The sequence below is a fragment of the Rhipicephalus sanguineus genome, chromosome 11 (assembly GCF_013339695.2).
Source record: "Rhipicephalus sanguineus isolate Rsan-2018 chromosome 11, BIME_Rsan_1.4, whole genome shotgun sequence".
Taxonomy (NCBI): Eukaryota; Metazoa; Arthropoda; class Arachnida; order Ixodida; family Ixodidae; genus Rhipicephalus; species Rhipicephalus sanguineus.
In genome coordinates this window covers 54,056,461-54,080,014 of record NC_051186.1, presented here as the reverse complement: position 1 = coordinate 54,080,014, position 23,554 = coordinate 54,056,461, and the positions used below count along the sequence as shown (strand labels likewise).

At 44.8% G+C, this 23,554-nt stretch overlaps 2 protein-coding genes across 2 annotated transcripts in view; one reads left to right on the top strand and one right to left on the bottom strand.

Annotated features, from left to right (window-relative positions):
* Positions 1–238: 238 nt before the first annotated feature.
* LOC119374166 (serine palmitoyltransferase 2) lies at positions 239–19,949 on the bottom strand. The gene is made up of 10 exons (XM_037644228.2): positions 19,707–19,949; positions 15,955–16,131; positions 14,720–14,874; positions 11,062–11,207; positions 9,241–9,459; positions 8,092–8,197; positions 6,836–7,055; positions 3,859–4,121; positions 2,609–2,738; positions 239–937 (listed from the first exon to the last, which is right to left on the bottom strand). The coding sequence occupies exons 1-10, from the start codon at positions 19,806–19,808 to the stop codon at positions 851–853; spliced, it is 1,605 nt and encodes a 534-aa protein (XP_037500156.1). The 5' UTR covers positions 19,809–19,949; the 3' UTR covers positions 239–850.
* Positions 19,950–21,044: 1,095 nt separating this feature from the next.
* The window catches only part of LOC119374167 (tetratricopeptide repeat protein 8), a 65,396-nt gene continuing 62,886 nt past the window's right edge, over positions 21,045–23,554 (top strand). Inside the window, exon 1 of the mRNA XM_049420418.1 lies at positions 21,045–21,194. Coding sequence (XP_049276375.1) covers positions 21,109–21,194 — 86 coding nt within the window. The 5' untranslated portion in view covers positions 21,045–21,108. The remainder of the gene's footprint in view (positions 21,195–23,554) is intronic.

Below are 23,554 nucleotides of genomic sequence, written 5' to 3'. Positions count from 1 at the left end.
CAGTGATATCGATTACTCTCTTTCTTTTTCCTCTGCTTCATCGCTGCCCAGCCGGTCGGTACGAGACCTTGACGCTTAACGAATGTGCAAGCTGAATACTAAGAATCCCTCCCGCTCGCCCAAACGTACGCATAAGGAATACATAAAAATAGTACGATCGTTTTATTATGCCTCAGGAACAGTTTCCATGTCAGTTTCGGTTTTGTTGCCACTGTTTCGTGCACTGCAACGGAGCCTGTCCCAAACTATTGTCGTGCATTTATTGACCGATAGAAATCACAGTGCCGATTTCTACAGAAGCAAGATTAATCTGTGCGGCGCTTTCGCACAGGTAGCCATGGGATGACCCGATGCGCCCACGCATTTCCGTTTATCGATCTCGATTTCGGAGAAAAAAGAAAAAAACTATCACGCAACATAACTTATAAGAAACACTTACTATAAACACATACCTACATCACTCTGCTTAACATCAGATTGAATCTGCAAAGACTTGCAACATACAGTTGAAACAATGTGAAGCCCCAACATGAACACAGTACAAAAACATGAGGCCGAGGCACGTGTTTTTTTTTTTTTTTCCTTTTCTTCTTCTTCTTTTTGGTCTCGTGTTCAACTGGAAATAGCAGGTCAGAGAGGTCGATGAAAAGTTTCGTAAATCACACTGGACCCAGTTTTTTTTTTTTTTTACCACAGCACCTTGATGCCACCTGCCGCACAATTTTTTTTTTCTTCGGAGTATGGGATATGCACGGCAGGAAACCGATGCACATCCCGGCGCCGTGCATGCCGCTGCTGCCGCAGGCTTTGAAGGCAGCCCACCTAGCTATACGTCTTCTGTAGTCAGTGATCAGTAGACTATTTCTTCGGTGCTTCTCTTCTTCCTGGACAGCTTCAGGTAGAGGTAGTCACCTGCCTTGTCAATAACACTCAGGGCCTAGAAAGAGAAAAATGCAGCACCTAGAGCTTCTGCCACTACCCATTACCACAACTTTCACAACAACCAAACCAAACCTCTCACTACCCAACACCAAATACAAATGGACCAATAAAGGGATGGGTAGGAGAAACACAAATGGCCTCTGTGATGCTGCACAAGTTATTGATTACTTCGCCATTGACCTTTATTTTTTCCAGTGTTCGTGCTCTTCTATATAGAATTTGAATTTCTGAAAATAAAACCCCATATCTTAAAGCAAAAAGGCGTACTGCGGAAACAAGGACATAAGAAGGGAGGAACCGACGACACAAGTTCCTCCTTTCTAATGTCCTTGTTTCCACAGAACGCCTTTTTGCTTTAAGATATGAACCACCACCAACTAGCCCAAATGGATGTTTTGCTACAATAAAACCCCAGTTTTCTACGCTTGTTTTGTGTTTTTCCTCTCCGTTCCTTGTTTATTGCATTATTCATTTTCGATACGGAATACCAAATGCCTAGTACTTCTAGGTCAGAATCCAGCCATACTCCAAGATTATCCGTGGGCGTTCCCATCCATGACTTCTCTCAGGTTGCTAGTGCCTTGAACAAGTGCAAATCTTTGTGCAGTTGCACGATTGCTGACACCAATAGCAGGCAAGCCCTCCTGCTAAGGTTCCAATATGACCTGCTCGGCACAGAAAAATACTCCTTCACCTAAGCAGCACAGCTTGTCTGCTAAAATTTTCTGGTGAAGCATTCATTTCTTTTTAAACTAAAAGATGCATATGCTCAGTGAATACATATGGACACATTTGCAACAACTTTTGAATAATATCACGAGAGCGATGACCCTGTAAAAATTTCTCGGGTTTTAGGTGCCAAAACCACAATGTTACTATGAGGCACACCATGCTTCATAAATAACCATATGACCATAAGTAAATGGTTCTAAACCCCGAGGCTTTGTGGCTTCTTCAATTATAGCCTTGTGGCACGACCATGGTGTGATGATGTAATTGAGTACATCGTAGTAAGGGGCTCGAGACAAAATCTAAGCGCATGAGAGTTCTTGCATTTTGCCACCATCGAAATGCAGCCACTGTTGCCGAGAATTGACAGTTTGCAAAATAGTTACTGCGCATGCGCGGGCATGTATGTTTTTGAAACGAACAGCCTCGACCACAGACTAGCAAAACAAACTATTTTTTCCATTCAACACTCGCCTGCCTCCTCTCTCATTTCTCCCTTTCTCTCTGCACAATAGAGAGCTTACAACGAGGTGTGAGATTCACACAGTAATTTTTTAAAAGCCTGTGTGGTGCTCACGCACCTTCGCTGGAATGCGGAGGGGTGAGTGTGCTTAGAGTGAGAAAAGCAGTCTAGGAATGAGAGGTTTCATGCAGAAAACATTCTTGCAGGAAAGCCAAATTACAGATGTTTGCAAAGTGTACACTAGGGGGCGCTCACTGTTTTGCAAGGTGTCAAGTTAATCCATGCCCCTGTACTTAGCAGCACAACAGCATATAGCTGTAAATCACCACAATGGGTGGCCTTGTTACTGACTTCTTCTGCAGTGTCTTCATATGGCGTGAACGCTCTTCACAACTTTCCTGCCTGCCCCTTAAGCAATTTGTAGCTATGACGTCGACTGCAAAACTTCCGAGCTGCGTGGTAAAGCAGCCTCACCTGGTCCAACATTTCCTTTGTGTGTGAAGCTGACATGCAAAAGCGAGCTCGCGCTTCCAGAAGCGGAGTTGCAGGGAAGCCGACTCCGACGGTGGCGACGCCCCGCTTCATGAGGTAACGCACGAGGCCACTGTAAAGAAAATAAAAGCAGGAAAGAGGAAAGGATGTAAAGAAAAGCAAATCTCACAACAATGGAACCGACAAAGGCGGTTAAGAGGCCTGGTCAGCACACCGGACAACCAATGCATGCTCTAGAGGTGGCACGAATGGTGCAATCATACAAAGGCAACAGATAACAAACGAAAGCAATGGTCAAGCACAGGGTGCACTTCTTGTAGTTTTTATTAGAGGTGTAGTGAATACAAGACAAAGTGGAATGAAAGTGGGTGACAAGACAACTTACCGCCAATGGGGACCGAACCCACAACCTCCACATAATGGTTGCGATGCACAATCAATTATGCTAACCACTTATTGTATTTTCTCACATATAACCCACCCCTGCATGTGACCCACACCTTCAGCTACAACCCACAGCAACATTTCAAAAAGAAGATCCCCACGTATTATTGCCCATAAATTCCAAGGCACAAATTTATTTTACGCCTTGGTGGAAATGGCCCCCCCTAACTATGCTTGAATATAGCAAAAAATTTATTGTCACTCAGTTTCAGTCACCAGTGTCACTCCCCCATCCTCGCTTTCAGTCACTATCAGCCGATGCTGGTCTTCCACCTTCCTTGCATTGCCAACAGGCATTGACATGAAGTCATACTGTGCACTGAAACTTGTACAGTTTAACCCGCACAGTTTAAGACTACAAATAATTTCCCTTATACACTCAATACCCTCGATATAACGAACACGGATATAACAAATTATCGGTTATAACGAAGTAAATGAAGCATAGGCTTGTCATAGATAGTGCTAAAAATAATTGTTTATAACGAATTTTTGGATATAACGAAGTTATTTTCGTGGCAGATGTGACTTTGTTATAATGAGGTTTGAGTGTACTTTCCTTGGCTTCTTGTCTGTTGGATTCAATAGGTTGTATAGAACAAAGAAAATGAGCCCTTGAATAATTCCACTTCATTCGTTTTGCACCCCGTCTGTAGCTCTGAATTTCCCGTATCACTCGCGCAGGTTATACACGAGAAAATAAGGCATGCTCACCCCCAGAGCACCCCTGAACTTCAAGCCTTGCGCAAAACGCTGAAAAAAAAATGGCCCATACGTAAAAGACTCACGCAATCTTCGAAGGCAGGTAGAGCATGAGTGGGACTACAGGAGAGTCCTCGTTGCCGTAGATGATGAAGCCCATCTGCTGCAGACGGCGTCTGAAGTAGTGCGTGTTGCGTGCCAACCGCTCGATGCGCCGCTGCCCCTCGCCGTCCCCCGTCTCGCCCATGATGACGCGGCAGGTGGAGATGATCTGCTGCGCCACTGGAGCCGTCATGCTGGCCGCGTAGCAGAAGCTGTGAGACTGCGCCCGCAGGTGATCTATGACTGCCTGCAACGACATGCACAACTGAAGGTCAGTAAACAGAAGCAACAAACACAGAAATGGGAGACAACGGGACGGAGCTTGACTGGACTAACAACTTCTCACGTGTCGCGTAGGTACCACGGCCACCACGAGGTGCCACCACATGCTGGTGCAGCTCTCGTGTTAGTAGGAACTATAGCTGGACACAACCTGAGAAGGCAGCAGCGTTACCACCTCAAATTCAAATGAATATGAGCCTGCACCAATGGGTACGCACTTCACACAGACATCACAAGCCGGGTTAGCCGGTGACTCCACCATCGTGCTCGTGCAGTCACACTTTGGTTAACTAGAAAGGTTCTCTCTTGCCTCCTTATGTTGTATCCGAATACAGTGGCCAACAAGTTCAAATGAAAGATGAGGAAATGCTCAAGGCCGTGACATGTGGCAACATATCTTCTAGTCAGGGCCCTGCCCCGTCTCCATTCCTCTACGTAGGGTCCAGTGCACTCGTTACGACAAAAAAAGAAAAGAGAGAGAGAGTGCTCGGATCATGTGGTGCCTCTGCTTAATAGACCGATCCCACCAGACCATCTGCGCATGCGCGAGTTTCCGACGGTGGCACTGCCGCCATCTTAGTTGTAGTTCTCGGAGCGCTGCTGGTGCGGCTGCTTGCTGCGTGTTTCAGGTATATTGGCGTTTTGCACCAATCCTCGACACGCAAGACGATTGAATGCGGTGGAAAACTGTGTCCGCACCTCCAATGTATGTTATTTTATTTCAGGTTAACTGCATCCTAGCGCTAAAGGAAAAAAAGAACAGTTGATAGTGCTTACATGGGACGAGGTCGTCTCGTCGGGTTGATGCGCTTGCGTCGTTTTGCTGATTAACTATTAGTAATAAAAAAAAGAAATCACGTTCCCGTCGTCATGAGAGCAAATATCTTCTTCAGTGAACGCAAGCATGCAAGCGACACAAGCTACAGTATCCGGAAAATAACTTGCCCAAACTGCGTATAGAGCTCTCCGCTATACGACAACAGGAGAAGAAAAAAAAAAAGCCGAAGGGACAAAAAAAAAAGAAGCTTATTGCACTTTTTTTCTTTTTGTCGAGGCGACACTTTCCATGTAGACTGTGTTGTCAATGCAGGACTTCGATCACAGTAATACGTTAAGCGTGAATGAAGATAAAACAGTCGCGGTGAAGCAGGTTAGCGGCGCGTCCGCTGAACGGTGACTGGCCGCTCATGCCGCTTGCCAAAGGTTAACATCACAAAAATCTCGTGAATGGCATAATATTTCCTGCTGTACAAGGGATGGATGAGTCAGTAAGAGATTTTGGCGACACACGCAATGCGACGGATAAGCAGTAGCTCGCTCCGGCTGGCGGCGGCGGCCTCAGCCGGTGGCTCGGCGCTGGTATCGTCGCTAGGCCTACCGCTTCGAAACAGCAGTGTACGGTTAATAGCCTACGCTCATAAAGAAGTTCAGCTTTGCTACCGCTGTTGCCCGCTTTACGATGAGTTCACAATAATATCGCATATTGAAAGGAATAGGGAAATCCCGGCGGCGGAGTTGGCTGCGATGCCGGCACGGCCGAGTTTTCACCGTGCACTCCACGGCGCGAGCTGTACATAGCATGCAGTTATAATCTTGGCTTGTATTACAGGTCTCATTCATGCTAGACGCTTGACAGTCGTCATCGCATTTGGTGAGAGGTCGATTTAGGTCTCCCTATTATTAAAGCGATCTCTGTTGAGCCCGGGAAGGACGTTGTATCCAATCTGTCGCCGCTATAGCGGCGATCGCCCCGGCAAAGGGATCGAGCTCGCGTTATATGAACTTTTTGCTGTCGCTGATCGGTCCATCGTTCGCGCAGCAAGGTTGTTATGACGCAATAGGGCACTGCTAAACCACGATGTATCAGGCACAGGGAGTTCACAAACACGTTGAACAAGAAAGTGCGCGGTAGTTGCCTCTCTGTCGGACTTCGTTGACTGTCGCGCACATTCCTGTCAGAGCTTGAAATCCTTTGAGAACACGTAAAATCCGAGTCCTTTTGCTTCAGGCTCTTGTTGTAGCATCCTAGCACACAGCACGTCAACCCAACCATCGCAATTCATCCAAATAAGGCCACTAAAGCTCGTTAATGCAGCTCGCCAATGCACCAGCTGTAGGCAGCTGAACGTACCGAGTACTACAAGTACCGGCATGCACGGCGGCAGCGGTGGCGTAGTGCAACTCGCGGTGAGATCGGTCTATTAACCCGACAGAATCTTTAAAAAATTTGCAGCAGGAGATTTGTAAGGCAATGAAGTCTCATAGCAAGGTCATTCAACGATTACCTAGTAAGGCGTTCGAGGGCCCTTTTAAAGTATCGTTCACACCTGCGACTAGAACCGGTTGCGTGACCGAGTTAGTAGCAAATGGCCGCTTTGGTCGCAAAGCAACTGCTTTGGCTCAGTCACTCGCTGCTCAATTCTTCACTCAAAAGACTGCAGTCGCAACCCTCTGAGCCAATCAGATGCGCAGGAACAGAATGTCAGCTTATTTTTCAGCGCAATGGTAATGCGAGCAGATGTGAATTCTGCGTGTCAACAGGTATAAGTCGCGCACAGGTGTCAACGTCGGTCGTGTAAAGTCGCTCTTTGGCCGCCAGTCGTAAACAGTCGCATGACCGGTGCGAGTCGCAGGTGTGAATCCGCCTTAAGATGATTTATAGCAGTTCACAGCACTGACCTTTGACCCCGCGATGTAGCCACCCGCTGCGCCAAAGCTTTTCGTGAACGTGCCCATGAGCAGGTCAACGTCCCGTGGGTCCAGGCCGAAGTAGTCGACCACCCCACGTCCCTTTGGTCCCAAGGCACCCACGCTGTGTGCTTCGTCCAGGTACACGTACGCCCGGTACTTCTTCTTCAGGGCTATAATCTCGGGCAACATCACTATGGATCCTTCCATGCTGCAATGAAACAAGGACAAGAGCCCGAAGGTAAACATGGACGGTACACTCCTCACGATTATACAAAAGTGAATTACAAAATAGAAGGCCGGGCAAGTTTGTACAACTCCGTAGTCGACTAAAGGGCACAAAAAGACAATGCAGGAGACAAGGAAGTAGACTGCATACCTACCGATCCGTGAAGTTTAAAATTTGGCAAAAATCCCACAGACACACGTATGAAATGGAACCCTCGACCTCTGAAGTATGCAGGCACTCGAACAAGGCACCTTCCAATGTGGAGGGCATCAAACACTCAACCTCTGAATTATTGAAACCTCCGATCTTTACAAGCACGAAGAGTATTGAACCCTCCACAGCAGTTGGGAAGGAGGCGTGTTTCTCTATGGACTACCCTCGGCACACACCTGTTCGAAGCATATTTATGTATTTAATCTAGTAACTATTATAACACTTCCAAGGGTATAGTTTGAGATCAACGAGCAAAACTTTGTTCAGGCCTTGCTTGCAGTACTGAATATCACTTCCCATTCTGCATTACTCTAAAGATTCAAAAGTCCTTGAGCATTACTATCGCATGTTGGAACTCAGCAGCTCGTCAAAATACTTACCTCTAACATTCTGCCCTATGAACTTCACATCTTGGTTTGTTCCACGTGTACAACAAACATTTTTCACTGGAGAATTTTTCAACACCTACTATAGTAATCATCCCATTATCCCAGATTAACGAGAGTATAAATTTGAAAGCGTAAATTAACAGTCACAGTAAACTCTGCAAATGCAGTGTCGATTTATAGTGTCCCTTTATGAAGTGAACGCAGCTGAGCTTGTTGGGTCGACATACAAAGAAACAGTGCAGAAAGCCAACGAAGATGAACACGGGTACAAAGTAGGCATCAAACATTTTGATGCCATGTACATCTTCCTTTATGCAACGTTCCCTTACGCTAACTCGTTACGTTAACACCATCTGCTGTATTGGCTAATGGAGTGAGTTCAACAGCCCAGGGCTTGAATCCCACCACGTACGTACCTGTACACTCCTTCAACGATGATGATGATCTTCTTCCATGGCCTGTGGGTACGCGGCTGACCCTCAACTATCGCATCCCGCAGTTTCCGCTCAAGATCCTTCATGTCTGCGTTAAAGAAGACCGAGGAACCAAGAAGGTTCGACGTTCAGTCTATCGGCAGGTACAGGCTAAGGGTTTTTTGGTGAGGACTGAACTAGTACCATGCACAATGAACTTCCTGAAATTTGCTGCTCACAAAGTCACAAGCTCATTGCCTGAATTGAGCTCAGAAGTAGCTACACAATGGCAAGATTTCCTACAAAGCAGCTTATGAATACAAGCCAGGGTGCTGAAATGAGGCAGGCATGAAGTGAAGACCAGTGATGAGCTATTATTTACTAAGCTGGAACAGAGCCTGAAGTTAATAAATTGGGCTATGACTGCACTAAAAAAATAAATGCTAACGTCCTGGGGGCTTTGCCAGCACCATCGATTTGCATACTACTATTGTGAAAATGCAAGCAAGTATAGGTGTTTCCATAATCAAAGCTGAAACCCAAGGTTGTGCCTTCACAAATGGAAACCACAAAGATGCAAGCTGCATTTATGTGTTATGGTAAGTGGAATATATTAAGAGGCTAGTTTGTTCTTTATGGCCTGTTACCGACCGCTCATGCAGGGAAACAGGACACCAAAAAAAAGAAGAGACTGTGGCTGATCTTTCTGATTTTTTTTTCACCTTTGTTGCCCTGTTCCCTCAAATAACACATTTAGTAATCGGTGATATGTGTAACGAGTATGGAGAGCAAAGAAACAAAATGTGGTGGTGCTAACCTATTCAATGAGAATCTATATACAAACACTTTTTTCTGCATCAAAATGTTTAGTGTTCATAAGGATTGCTGCTCGGGCGAGTTGGTCATCCATAATTGTAACGTGTATTAGCACGGCACATATAAGAAGGAACATGACACACAAGTTGAGACAGGTACGCCTGTCTCTACGTGTGCAGTAGGTAGGACAACCTTGCTTTACGTGTGCATGGTGCTTCTTTCTTACATGTGCCACGCTAATACACGCTACGATTACGTTTAGTGTGCCTGTTACCAAAGAATGCACAAGACGTCTTGCAACGAGCATGGCTTAGACGTATCGACCGACAGACGTACTGTTGTGCTTGAAGACGCGGATGGTGGCACCGGACAAACGACAGCCTAGAATGAGTGAGGCGTGGTTGAGCTCGTCGCTGAGCAAGAGGCATCCCTTCTGGGCCAGGCCAGGAATGTTGGTCGAGTTAGTGGCAAAGCCCATGCCCACCGTCAGGCATGCTTCCACCCCCAAGAAGCGAGCCATCAGTTCTTCCAGCTCCTGATGGATGGCCAGAGTGCCTGCAGTTTCGACAGATGCTACCGTTAACCACAGCTGCCCGTCGGACCAATAAAACTTTTCTCGTATATAATTATACTTGTCATGTATACTTACGGAGGCTCGGGGCAGGGTTACTGCATACGAGAAACAAACATGTGCTCACTGTTAAAATGATATTGATTGTTGAGGTTTTAGGGCTCCCGAAATTTCGACCACCTTTGGTTCTTTAAATAGGCCCTGCAACACTTTTTTAAGTAATCATTGAATGGCTTCAATAAAAAGTTTATTGCCTCACGAATCGACTGCCACAAAATTTTTAGAATCAGTCAAATACAAGTGGTGTTACAGGGGTTTGTCGCACGCTTTAAGCTCTTTCTCACTCCTTTCGTACCAGCGAGCACACTGAAGGCTATGCAAGAGACGGGGGGAAGAGAAGATGCATCCGTTCGTCAGCACGTCATGTGAATGAGCACTCTCTTTCTTTTTTTTTTCTTCGAATGCACGGCTTACTTTCAGTGTGATCGCGAGCGCATGCAGGCTGCAAATGCCTGAAGTTAAAGGCAGTTGTAGCCTTGAAGAAGACAAGACCACCTGTTGAAATGTTGGCTCCAGGGACACACCGTGTTCCAAGGATTTTTCATCGCTTCAAGAAACCATTTTCCCCTGAACTTGTGCAGTTACTGCAATGTCACTTACATCGTCTTTTGTCTTCAAGTTGAACTGCCCATGAAGAACAATTCCTTACCTTCCTCAACCCGAAACACCATTAATTGAAATACATGCTCTTCAATATGGTCATCATTTCCCAAATGAGACGTCAGTAACATAAAACTACAGCATTGTTCTTTGGCATAGTCTAACTTTGTCTGGCAGAGTTCTTCTAGGCATTCACGTTGCGTGTCCTTGCCACTGATTTGAATGCAGCACGCTTGCAACTGAGGTTCTCGTTCCTCCCGAGCCTTGCAGATGTGTCACATGCTCTCGCACTAAACTAGCACTGTCATAAAATACCTCAGCCAGCAGTCATGGTTGGATTTGTCTGCTATTTCTCGTGTTTCAATGGTTTTTCCATGCACAGCAGCACCTAAGTCTCCATTCTTGTGGTATGCATTGGCCACTGCAGGAAGGTCAGTCTTTTGGCGTTCAGTGCATTCAAAACAGGCAGGCATACCAGAACATAAAGCTAAGCTGCCCCATACAAATGATAGCGAGTGCTTGAAATTTTTGTTTGTGTTGTTTGTCTATTACCTTCCTGTCTCTAACTATATAGTGCAGGTTGCACTTACACTTGTAATTTTGCATCCCCTTTATGTAATGACCTAAAGGGCTGTTATCGTACTAATATAAGCAACAAATACATTTAAGAATAGGGTACTGAAACTTAGGGGTCACTATCAACTAGTTGTGCAAAACAATGCTGAAAGTGTATGAAGGAGCTTGTGCTTTCTCGGTCAATTTCTAAAACTGCCTAATGTTGCGTATAAGCTCTACAGAAGCCCTAGTGCTGCACAAGAACATTAGATGCACTTTCGCAAATGATTTAGCAATCCTACTAGCAGCTGTCATAATTCAATCATTGTCATATGTGAAGCAAAAAGCGTGCGAGAAAAGCCTCCGCGCACCCAGCTCGTGACGACTGCTGCACGTTCCGCTGCCGTAACGCTCAATGGACCTCTGCACCTCGTCGACGACAGGTCCCGAGTTTTCGGCAAATCCCAAGTAGTTGTAGGAACCCATGTTGATGGCCTTCGTCACCGTACCTGGCATCCTGCGCAGCAAACGTCAATTAGCAGGGAGACGACAAATGGCACGAGACCCAAACACTACAATCACATCTGCTGATAATGTAACTACGATCACAGCCACATATTCATAGCTATGTTATCCAACTAAACTGTATATATCTCACGCTAGCATACCCTTGCATGCTGTGTATTTACCTATATGAGCATTTCATTATTGGACACGATGCTAGCCATTTCAAGCAAATTGTATATACTTTGTGTAAAATATAATTGTCTTAACAAAAGCTGTCAATCAAACTATTAATAACTATGATCACATATCGCTGATAAGGAAGCCTACAAGGTTCTATCGCAGCAAGGCCACATCACAACACAGTTCCACCAAGCAAATGATTAAAACCCCAAATGGCGCTCTCCTAAGTTATCTATTAATAAACTGACAAGTTATGAACCAAGGATGGGGTCATACCTCTAACATCATGCATGAACACATTGGATATATAAACAAAATTTTACAAAAATTGCCGTTAGATGGATTCCAACAAAGATACCTACAACTGTGAATTCAGATGCTCTGCTACACAACTGCCTCGCATTGCTTTCAAGAAAATGTTTCGTCACAACCTTATTTTTGTATTCCACGATACTGTGACGACAGTTCACATTAGAAGAAAAATCAGTACTTATGAAATCCTTCTTTCCACGACTCAAATTTAAGCCAAGTGCAGACTACGCAGACTCTTCTACCCTCCAGCAGTTAACGTTGATGGATGACCAAGTAGTACATAGCTGCGGGGTCAATGAGGCAAATGAAAGACGCGCCAAGCGCTTCAACTTGATTGCAGTCAGCAAGGGAACAGTTGCCAAATTAAGCACCTTGTTTTTAACTGTTTTCAAAGCTAAGTCAGAAACGATTACACAACATTTTCATCCTAGATGTAAGGCATGTAAAACTGTACATAAGTGGCTTGAATTTGTTATTATGCTCAGCTTTCCTGAAAATTCTCACCAACTTCACTCAATTTGCCACTTTTTATTACAAACGACAAAAACAAACTGAAGTTCCAGTGGGTCCTGTCTGTTGATACGAAAGTTCGAGATTCAGCACGAAAACGTCAACCTACATGCAATGTCCCATTTTTATTTCTGCATTTAAGCCAATGAACTTTTCACAAAGGTCAAGATATCGCTAGTACCTGCTATATTTAGATAGAGAGAGCATTATCAGCATCTAGCCAGGTGCTTACTAAGCAAACAAACAAAAATCAAATGCAGGTTTCCATGCTCACTACAAACATTGTCAGCATTAAGAGCCATGTTAAAAAAAAGTTTTCATGCCTGATGCCAATCAGACCTATGTCAGCACGTTGATTGCAATATAAATTTTGCCCACTAATGTTATGTCATAGCTGCCATTACACAGCTGCAGTAAACTGCATGCTTTCTAATTCGCAGGGAGCCACCCAGGTGCATCAATACCCCAATGAATATTCCTGTATCTGCTAATAGATTGAACTTCAATGATATTCCATAATCACATCACTGAGCTAAGCTGTGACGAGCTAGGTTATCAAACCATCTTGTTCACTCGACGTAACACCATAGTCCAATGCTTCGGCAACACGTGGAAAATTAGGAAGAAATTCTCCATGTCAGTAAGTTTCAAACCGAGGGCTTTTCAGCTGCTGTGATATGAGCAAGTAGCTACCACTCCCCAAACACAACACACTGTGCGAAAAGTAACATTGTGTATGATAATCTCCCTCTACTAGTTTGAGAAATAGTTGAGTGGGTCACTTTAGTGGTAGGGTTAAAAAATATGAGCTATCCTCTTCAGATTGAAATGAAGATGAAAAAAAAAAGCACTTCTAAAATGAACGTAATATGCTAGATTTGTAGTTAGCAGCACCAAAAGTAATAATAATAATTTCTAGAGTTTCATGTGTCAAAACCACAATACGATTATGATATGATTATGAGGAAAATTACTACCACCTGCAGTTCTTGAATGTGCACTGACGCTGCACAGTACACTGACCTCTAGTATATCGCTTTCATCGAAATGCGACCACCGCAGACAGGATCGAACTCGCGTCTTTCGGGTAGCAACACGAGTACAGCGTACAGGAGATCACCGCCTGATCCGCAGGCCCCAAAATTTATAATGCCACCCTAGGATGCTTTAATGCTCGCATTCCCCGACTTGCCACATACATGAAGTAGGCATGCAAATCAAACTTCCACATAAACCAAATTCTCAGAACAGAGAGCTGAAATTTATCACATTCGTGCTCTTAGTACTGCTGCCGAGGTGTACACCTTTGGAAGAATTGTTCCTGGACCAACGTCCGAAGAACTGCAAGTAACACCTCGTCGCTGATAATGAAAACTGCCATTTGGCGGATGGATTTTGCTTACTTGCAAAGGCGCAAAGTGAGAACGGGCACTGAGTAATGGAAAGTGGTGTTGAAACAAAACAAAAAAAAAAGGAAAGAAAGAAAAAACACCAGGCCTGTGCAAAACATGTAGCAGAGTCACACCGTAAGCTGGAGGAGCAGCCTTTCTAGAGCTCATTGTGAGATGCGAGGTACCCACTACGCCATAATCACCATCATTTGATAAAGTGTGGAAGTACCCACAACGTCGTAATTTATCATTTCGCAAAGAAGTGAGGTACCTGCTACGTGTCTGCAAGGCAATAGTATGTGCACCTACCTAGCTGCAAACTACGTTGATGCTGTGGCAGAAAACGATAAAAAAAAATTATGGCTGAGCCCTTTGCAATGGCTTGACACAATCCACATTTTATGATGCATGTTGTCATTTTACTCTTCTGCTACGCAATATTATATCGATTCGGCCAATCTCGGCCAACTTGACTCCTGTACAGGGTCCTTTTGCGAAGAAGTTTCAAGCACTGGCATGGCTCTGAGCACTTGCTTGCCACACAGAAAGCCAGGGTTCGAATCCGCCTTAAACTCTGATTTCTTTCCTCAATGTGAGCGACAGCTGCGACAGACACCAGTGGCAGCGGACAACTACATCACCAAAACAAGTTGTTGTTGCGAGCTCATAATGGCTTTCGGTGTAAAACCAATGTTGACCATTCCTCCTGTAAACATCTGTCCGGACTGTAGCGCCGAACATCTTATGGGCATTATGTGCGCTCGCCTGTCACTGCTTGTTATCTGTTGGTCGGCACGTGCGCAGTGCTGGCAAAACATAGGAGGCCTGTGCACCCCTGGGGTGCACAGGTTCACGTGTAGCCGCCCATGTGGCATCTCGTGGTATGTCAGCAAAACATGTTATGTTACAATCATGCGTGTGATATATCCTGTTCCAAGCTACAGGCAGTAATCAGCAAGCTGTTCCCACAAGTCACACGACTGGAATTAGCATGCCCCACGAAGGAGTGCATGTTACTGGAACTGCTTAGCAAAGTTATTGATTCAGGGCAATGAAACACGCGCGGCCTTTTTTTTTTTTTCACACACATCTGGGTTCTTGCATGTAAGAATCATGGGACATGACTCACACAAAAGTCCAGTTGTTGTCGTAGCTGACGCGATCCACCAGATCAATGACAGCACCTGGCACGCTGCATATGGGTTGATTGAGGCAGTCACGAATTCGTCTATAAACGTTGCGTGTGTAGAAGCTCTCAAAGCTCTGGTAGAGTGGAACGTAGCCCTGTCAGGAGAAAGCAGGCATGGATGAGTTCAGAGGAAATACCACTACTACTCAGCTGGCTGATGTCAGAAACACCATGCGCGATGTATGGGACTAGTGCAAACCAAGTCCACTTAAGCAGCCAAACAGACGAACTTGTCTGTCCACAGAAAAATATATGCATCTTTTGCAAAGCGTCACGCTGTCAATAAGCAGAGCCTGACAACATCAGGTCATATTCGATTCGATTCTCAGGGCTTTGATTAGGACATGATTTGACATGATTAGGAGACAAACTACAGAAAGGGAACACCAGGTTAACTCTAACCGTCTGAAGCTCTTTAACACCCACCTATATCGGAGCACATAGCCATTTTTGCATTTTGCCGCCATTAAAATGCAGCTGCCATGGCTGGGAATCAAACCCACGCTCTTGCGCTTAGCACCGCATTGCCATACCTGCTAAGCTGCAATGGTGAGTATATGGATCATAAATGCTGATGCTCTTCTACACTTGTGCTTTCATGCATTACCTTCCATAGCAACTTGGCAACTCCTGTTGCCTTCAAGTTTGAACTCGAGGTGTTTTCTGTGAACACATATGCTGGTACATTATCCTATTTCTTGTCACACCACGATAAAGACCACTGAAGTATGAATACACGAATGAAATAACAAAAAAAAACAGGTATTCCTGTCAGCCCACCGAAAATAATTAGTGTACAGTGGGCAGCTATCATTTCGTCACCAGAGTGGCAACAGAAAGACAGCAAGGTCAATTGTTTATGCTCCCACGTGCACACTCCTTTGAGAGTGAACCTTTGTCAGCTGCTTCCTGCATTTTGGAGACAATCTAACTGCTATTGACTGAAAAGATGTACACGCTGACATTAAAATGCCACGTTGCCAACTGCCCCCTCTCCACCTAATACAAACAGACTGAGTAAGGTTGTTAAACAATACTATAAGCAATGAAGACAAGTTTTACATCTTTACGGTAACTTGGTGTGGAAGTGAAACAAAGCTTAATCAATATTCATGTAATTGATGAGACAGCACGAGTTACAGTCAATCTTAAATCAACCATGCATCAGCACTTGCCTTCCGGTCAAGCTCGGTAGACATGTGCGTTTCTTCGAGCCCCGTGGAACGCATGAAGTCCCGGATGTGCCCGAAAATTCCCAGGATGACATAGCTTAGGTAGGTACTCAACGCCATGAGCAGAGGCGTCTCCTCAAAATAGTCCTTGCCCCGGACACGCGGCTTCTTCTCTTCATGCTGCGTACAAAAAAAAAAGTATAAAGTCTCTCATGCAGTTGTATCGACAGGGATTGTACTTTGTAGCCATTGTACTGTTCTATGGGTCTTTAGCGTTCAAGCATTCAAAGTTTTACAGCATAACATCATAGGCCACGAATGGATGATCTCAATGTCAGTGCCAATGAACAGAGACATCTTGGGACTCAATAGACCCTTTTCATAATACACAAGTGTGCTTCCCTGCGCTGCATATTTGCCCATCTAATGGCGGCACCTGTTGTGCTTGTCTATTATACGTGTTACCAAAAGAGCCGAGTCTACATTTTTCGTATCTTAGCACACGCAAACTGCCTGTGAACGCGCTGTTTACAGAAGTGACGAGCTGCCATTTAGTTGGGCTAGCTGCATTGCAGGAAAGCTGGCTTTCAGATTATGAAAAGGGCCCTTTCCCACTGATTTTTAAAGTCAGAAAAGTCTATATGCTCTCACAGTCTATACACATCAGAGGATCTTTATGAGCATTCTGCACCAACTTGTGACGTCATTCTGCTTCCAGATCAAATTACCAGCTTAAGAAACTAGGTTGTGATTCTGCCATGCAAGTGGATCTGAAGTACATATTTGCCACTAAATCGACCAAGGTGTTGATGCCCATACCCTTCTACACCGCTAGCCAACATGCACATGCTGTTACAACAGTCCAAAGACCCAACAGCCCAGGTCGACATGTGATTTTGATAAAGAATGGCTGACCACAGCAGAGAGATAAGCGTCACTAGCTTTCCACCCAGTGTGGCAAGCTGGTGAGGCCGCTTTTTTTCTGTGGTACTGGCGGCTCATATTTGTAGACGATGCACAAGTTTACTTTCTCTGTTGGCTAAGCCATACTGGGTACTGGGCAATGAAAAGCACACACCGGCTATCTTATTTGTACGTCCCAATGCAAGGCAGTCGTTAGGAAAAGAACACTAGAGCAACTGTAGTTATAACTGAATTGGCACTTGCAAAACATCTAAATAAGGAACTAGGTTTTGTCACACAAAGTGTTTCTCTCCATTGCCTCAAACATATACTGGCAGAAAAAACCTTACCATATATAATGCAATTAAACAACGAGTCAGCAGCTTGTATCGTAACTTTGAGCTCGTGCATGACGCATCCTTTGGTTTGGTGTACTGTTATTTACCAAGCGTTTTTGCAACTCCTCCCATATTTAAGGGGACGCGACGGTAGGAAAATTAAATAAGAGGTGTCCTATCGTTTCTGAGCAGCAGATTTTTGGTGCACCGTGGGCACTATGACACAGTGCTGACATTGAGGTTGACAGCATGTTATGTCTATGGCGTGTTACCTGAATCTTAAACAAATGTCGAATGAGGACGAACGTTTATATTTACATAATTCTTGTGTTTGCATTGTAAAGTGATCAAACAAGAATGCGTGGAAAAAAAGTTAAGTTTGATCTTTTAATTCACAGTGCTTAAGCTAACCTTTTATGTAGGGTACTAGCACAGTCAAGGTTCGCTGAACTTTCATATTTTTAACACGAAAGTGTTTTATGCCAGGGCCCACCAAGATTTCACTGACATCATTTCCACAAGAAAAACCAGAAGAGAAAGCTTCATTGATTTGGATGAGCTGGGAGTCGAACCCACGACCTCTCGGTCTGCCATGATAGGTGCCGGGCGCTCTACCCACTGCGCTACCGACACTCGCGTATTAGGCTTCACAAATGCGCCTTATATTTTGCAAATTAATTAACCGCAGAAACAATTGTAAACCCTGACAAAGTTAAAAATAAGAGGCACACACTTCTGAAGTAGTTCACAAAGAAGTACTGATAGAAATCTCCAGAGTACTAAAAAGACAAGTAAAATCAGGCTCTCAACTGGGGCACATCCTGGTATTAGCATTAATATAATTCAGCGCATTGCGCGATATTTCTCAAATAGGTGCGAATACCATAAAGGACACTTTCGTGATGTCGCCAAGTTACCTTGTTACTTCATAACTTTTTATTTCAAAACGTGATAGGGTAGTCAAATGTGTTTGTAATGAATGAATAAGCTAGGACAGTAGCTACTGGGGAAAAACCAAATCTTCGCGCGCTTTCTCCCGATACGATAAGATGCCCGAAAGTTACAGAACTGCCCAAGGAGGCACACATCCGAAATGACGCAAGAACGAAAGCAAAAAGACACAGTAGAGCAGCACTCAATTCAGATTGCCCCCATACGGTATCAAAGTATTCCTCCAACTCGAAGAGATATGTCACCCTTTTTTTCTCTCTCTCTCTGAGAGCTGCGACATGCAAGGCAAGGTCAATGTCGGAAAAGAGCTCTTCTTGCCTAAGCTAGACTCTTACGCAAAAAGGCGGCGTGTAAGACGACTCCTTTACACGCTATCTGCAACGCGCCGATAATATAGCTGTCACCCGTCTCCTAGCAGCAGTGCGGTGCAGCACCGACACCGAGTGAATGGTGCAAAAACGACTGCACGCAGTAGCATTACGGTAGCATTCAGCGGGCGCTCAAAACGCAATCACAACAATGAATCACGTGATAACCGTGCACGTGGTGACAAACAAACATCGAATGACGTCGAAATAAGCGCGAGAAATAAATTCCCGGGTTCCCGTTCCCGCATAGATTGCATGGCGTGTTGACACGCCTGATGAATAATCAGAGGACTGCTAGACGAGCATTAAGTGAACACTCGGCACGAGATAACCACGATAAATAATGTTTCAAACGAAGTCGCGACGATAAAACACCGAAAGATGGCAAAATAAACGCGAGAAGTAGCTGTTCCCGCGTGGAATGCATGGCTCGGGGACATGCGGAGTGATTAGTCGAAAGAATGCGACACGAAAAGAGATATCGATAATAAAGAAGAAGATGATCGTTTACGAGACGATAAACATGGGACGACAGAAAAATGAACGCGAGAAATGCTCCGGTACCTGTTTCTGTATGGATGGCATGGCGTGCAGCTAGACAGCGCGAGCTCGCGAAGCTGAACACTGGCACACGAGAAAATTGCGTTGAATCGGGAAAATCACTGGGATGATAGCCGAAGGCATGTTGTAGATTCTACGATAGATGAGGTGCCCGCGCAATCATGCTCGGCGTACGTAATGTGGATAGAGAACTGGGCGGCATTAAAAAGCCGGAGGAGCGCATTAAGTGTCGCTTGCGCACACGAGAGAAGCTTTCGAAAGGCCAAAATGGGGACAGCCAGCGAAAAACAAGCGCGACACGCGCAAGGCCGGCGATCGCCGATGCGTTCACCTCGAACCAAGGTTTCGGTAAAGCAGCGCGGAGACCTCGTTCTGTCAATGATCCCGAGACGAGCGTAAAAAATTTCGCTCACAGCGACCGACTGGGGCACGCCGCGTCAAGCCAAACGCTGCGCCAATGGGCAAATGCATGTGTCTAGCATTGACCCGTAAACAGCACGACGCCTACACCGCAACCACGGGATCGGCGAAGCGAACAACACGAAATAAATAAAAGCCTGTGCTACCTGGGTTACGTTTCCGGAGCACCAAAGGCGCAGCCTACGACTGCGCTGGGCGAGTTACAGTAACGTACCTTGGCATTGGATTGGTTTTTTGGAGTTTCACTGTGGGCAACACCGTTGCAGCAGTTGGAGGTTTTGTCCAGTATTGTTGTGTCTTCTTCTTTGAGACCCATGACTTCGGTTTCTGATTCTTTGGTCGACGTGCGATTAACTTTTTCACCGACTGGGAGGTGCCGGGTCCGGGAGGCAGCTCAGCCGCACATCTCCACCTGGCGCGGCTGGCGCGTGATGCTTGATGTCTACCTCGATAGCGCTATGCGCTATCGAGGTAGACATTTTTTTTATAATACGGAATAACGGAGCACTGTTACCATACATGCTCATTACCACCGCTGCTAAAGTAAAGAACAGAACGCATATGTTATATGCTGAGGAACGCTGCTTGCGGTCGCCACAGCGAGCTTGCTGGTTAATAATTTTGATAAAACAAACCAGTTTCGGTTTCGCTTCGGTTTGTTCTGCCGTGTGTAGTGCTACAGACTCGTTGGTTGGCGTCATTTGCCTCTGCCCAAATTTGCCGAAATTTTCACGATGGGAAGATACTGTTGCCCCTAAGGCGGAGCGTAAAATCGCGCAGACAACAATGCTACGTGTGAAGAGCAACTCAATGCACGACAGCGAAGTCACCTTCTCTGCTACAGTCTCTCTCATATTCCCTCACCCTGAAGCAGCCTAGATACAGCCTCTCCAGGCCGACGCATCTTCCTCTTCATTAAACATTGTCTTCTTCTTGTTCTTCATCTACTGCCCACCACCTCCGTCACGCGTTCCTCCCAGTGGTTCCTCCATGGCGTCATGGCGTGACGATACAGACGCACCTCCAGGCAAACGAAACCGAAACTACTATGTTTTTGCTGTTCTTTTGGGATCCATGGACCCTAAAAGTGAGGAGTGAGAAGTGAAAGCTGAAGTGAGAGGTCAATAATGCCTCTAAAAACTTTCAATCTGGCTAGCAGCAGGCCATTCAAATTTCGCCGCATTTCGAAGTAATTAAGCGATTAATTAAACGTATTCGATTATGCACTTGGATTCAAGTAACTTACGCCGTGCGGAGTAATGTGCATGGTAATGGAGCTCAAGGACTAATGCTTTCTGTCAGAGGCTATTTTCAAAATTTTCTGCGTTGCGTTATTTGCAATACGGCGTATGGCCGAACATTGTTGCGTTTGACCTCATCGGATGCGTCTCGGCCTGTGAGATTGGTGGCCCTGATTTTCACGTCCGAGATGTATCTCCATGCCCTGTAAGGGCATGAAGATTCATCCCGGACATGAGAAATAAATCTCCATGCCCTATTATGGCACGAAGATTCGTTTTTGAAATTGAGGTCACCGGACCACACCGTTCGCGGTGGAGCGCATTTGCTGAACATCGATCGAAGCGCAGTGCTTGAGACTCGGGTCATAGACAATAATGCTTGGGTGGGCGCTTCCCCTTACAGATGGTTGCACAGCTGTCTTTTGTTTAAGCAAGTCCTCTGAGCCCCATACGCAAAATTGGTAAGTTTATAGACCTTCTTGATTAAAAAAAAATATGCTAAATAAAAATTACGGAAACCCGCACCACCATACGGATAGCAGATTTATGCCAATCATGAACAAAATGAGTGTCACACCGGTGTTACACGGTCACGTTTGATCGCGATCGGGCCTGATCCGGATCGAATTCCCTGATCCTGATTGCAGAAGCAGCACAAGGGAATCAATTACTGTGGAGAAATCTGATCCAGATAGGGCTTAATCGTGATCAGTAGCGCACCGTGTGACACTGATATTACTTCCGCATAGAATTCATTGGTTAAACATAAAAAAAAATAGTTGTGGAGAACTGCGATGAGCAGAATGCTTGATCGAATACAGCGAATGCAGCGAATAAGCGAATACCGGACGGGCAACACCGCGTTCAAACTACGGAAAACAAATGCTTCAATACACAATACCTACACTATTAAACACCTATAAATCAATACAGTTTGATCTTTTCACGGCCTCCTTCAAAGAACTTAAAAGGATGGTTTCTACATAGATTCAGGTTGCAATGTTTAGACATCTTTGATTTCGTTGCCTTTTAAGATGAAAGTGTGAGTTGAAATATGTTAAAGCAGAGCCGTATACTACGGCTCTGTGTTAAAGCACTGGTATGCCCCTGTATATATATATATATATATATATATATATATATATATATATATATATATATATATATATATATATATATATATATATATATATATATATATATATATATATATATATACATATATATATATATATATATATATATATATATATATATATATATATATATATATATATATGCGCGTGTGTGTGGCTTTATGTTTGTATAATTATGTAAGAGTGTATATATGTGTGTGTGTGTGTGTGTGTGTGTGTGTGTGTGTGTGTGTGTGTGTGTGTGTGTGTGTGTGTGTGTGTGTGTGTGTGTGTGTGTGTGTGTGTGTGTGTGTGTGTGTGTGTGTGTGTGTGTGTGTGTGTGTGTGTGTGTGATATTCTCACTGCCAAATACAAAGGGTTGTAGGCCAGTCAATCTGTCCGGGGACAGCTTTTTTTCTACAATCCCCCATCTGTATTTCACAAAGATGGCAAATAAACATTATTATTATTTTATTTAATCGTTTCAATTGAACGAAGCACACGATACGTGATGTCGGCGGCGATTGCATTTATTTCCGAACTTGCAATAATAATAACCGTGGGAGTTTTACATCCCAAAACCACGATGCGATTACGCCGTAGTGAGGGCTCCGGAAATTTCGACCACCTGGGGTTCTTTCAACGTGCACCTTAAAGGGACACTAAAGAGAAACAATGAATCGATTTAGATTGATAAATTGTACTTTCAGAACTATAATGTCGTTAATTTCACCATCATAGGTGTATTAATAAAGGAGAAAATGAAGTTCAAAATTTCATTTTTAAATTTCGCGCCATAAGCTCCACGCGTGTCGTCACGCTTTTCAAAGTGTACTTATCGTATTTTGGCGCCATTGGCTCAACAAAATTTCTTCAAATTTGGTATGTTAACTCTATGGCCCCCTCAGAGGACAGTTTACTTCATTTTTACCTTTTAGGAGCTACGTAGGCCCTAGTAGGCGCCGTCAAAATATGTGACGTCACGGCGAATGGTGCGGAAACTTCAAGGTGGTGACGCCACCCACATTTTCTTTTTGCGCGACTTCTCGCCAGGGGCGTAGCCAGAAATTTTTTTCGGGGGGGGTTCAACCATACTTTATGTATGTTCGTGCGTGCGTTTGTATGTGTGCGTGCCTATATACGCAAGCAAAACTGAAAAATTTCGGGGGGGGTTTGAACCCCCCCAACCCCCCCCTTGGCTACGCCCCTGCTTCTCGCTTACTAAGCGTCTTCTCGCAGCAAGCGTGGTGTTTTTGGTATCGTGAAAGAGTAGTTTTACTAATACGAGAAAAATCGTTTTGCTCTTTAGTGTCCCTTTAATATAAGCACACGGGCCTCTAGCATTTCGCCTCTATCGAAATGCGGCCGCCGCATCCGGGATTCGATCCAGCGACCTTCCGGTCAGCAGTCAAGTACCATAATCACTAGACCACCAAGGCGGGTACTCTTGATTTCTTTGCTATTAAGTGCATGCAAACACAAGTTTGGCGTGCAAGGTGGATGTAGCGATGACTGACAGCGATAAACGTTCCTGGGCGTACGAAGGAGTATAGAATAAAGCGATGCTTGTTTATTTTTCGCACATGTAGTGATCGATATCACTCGCTCCCCACTGAAGAAGCGGCCGTGAAGACCTCCCGATGAGAAGTCGTTCGTCACTTGTATACGTCATTCACGACTTTCATTTCCTTCCTCCAACACGTAGC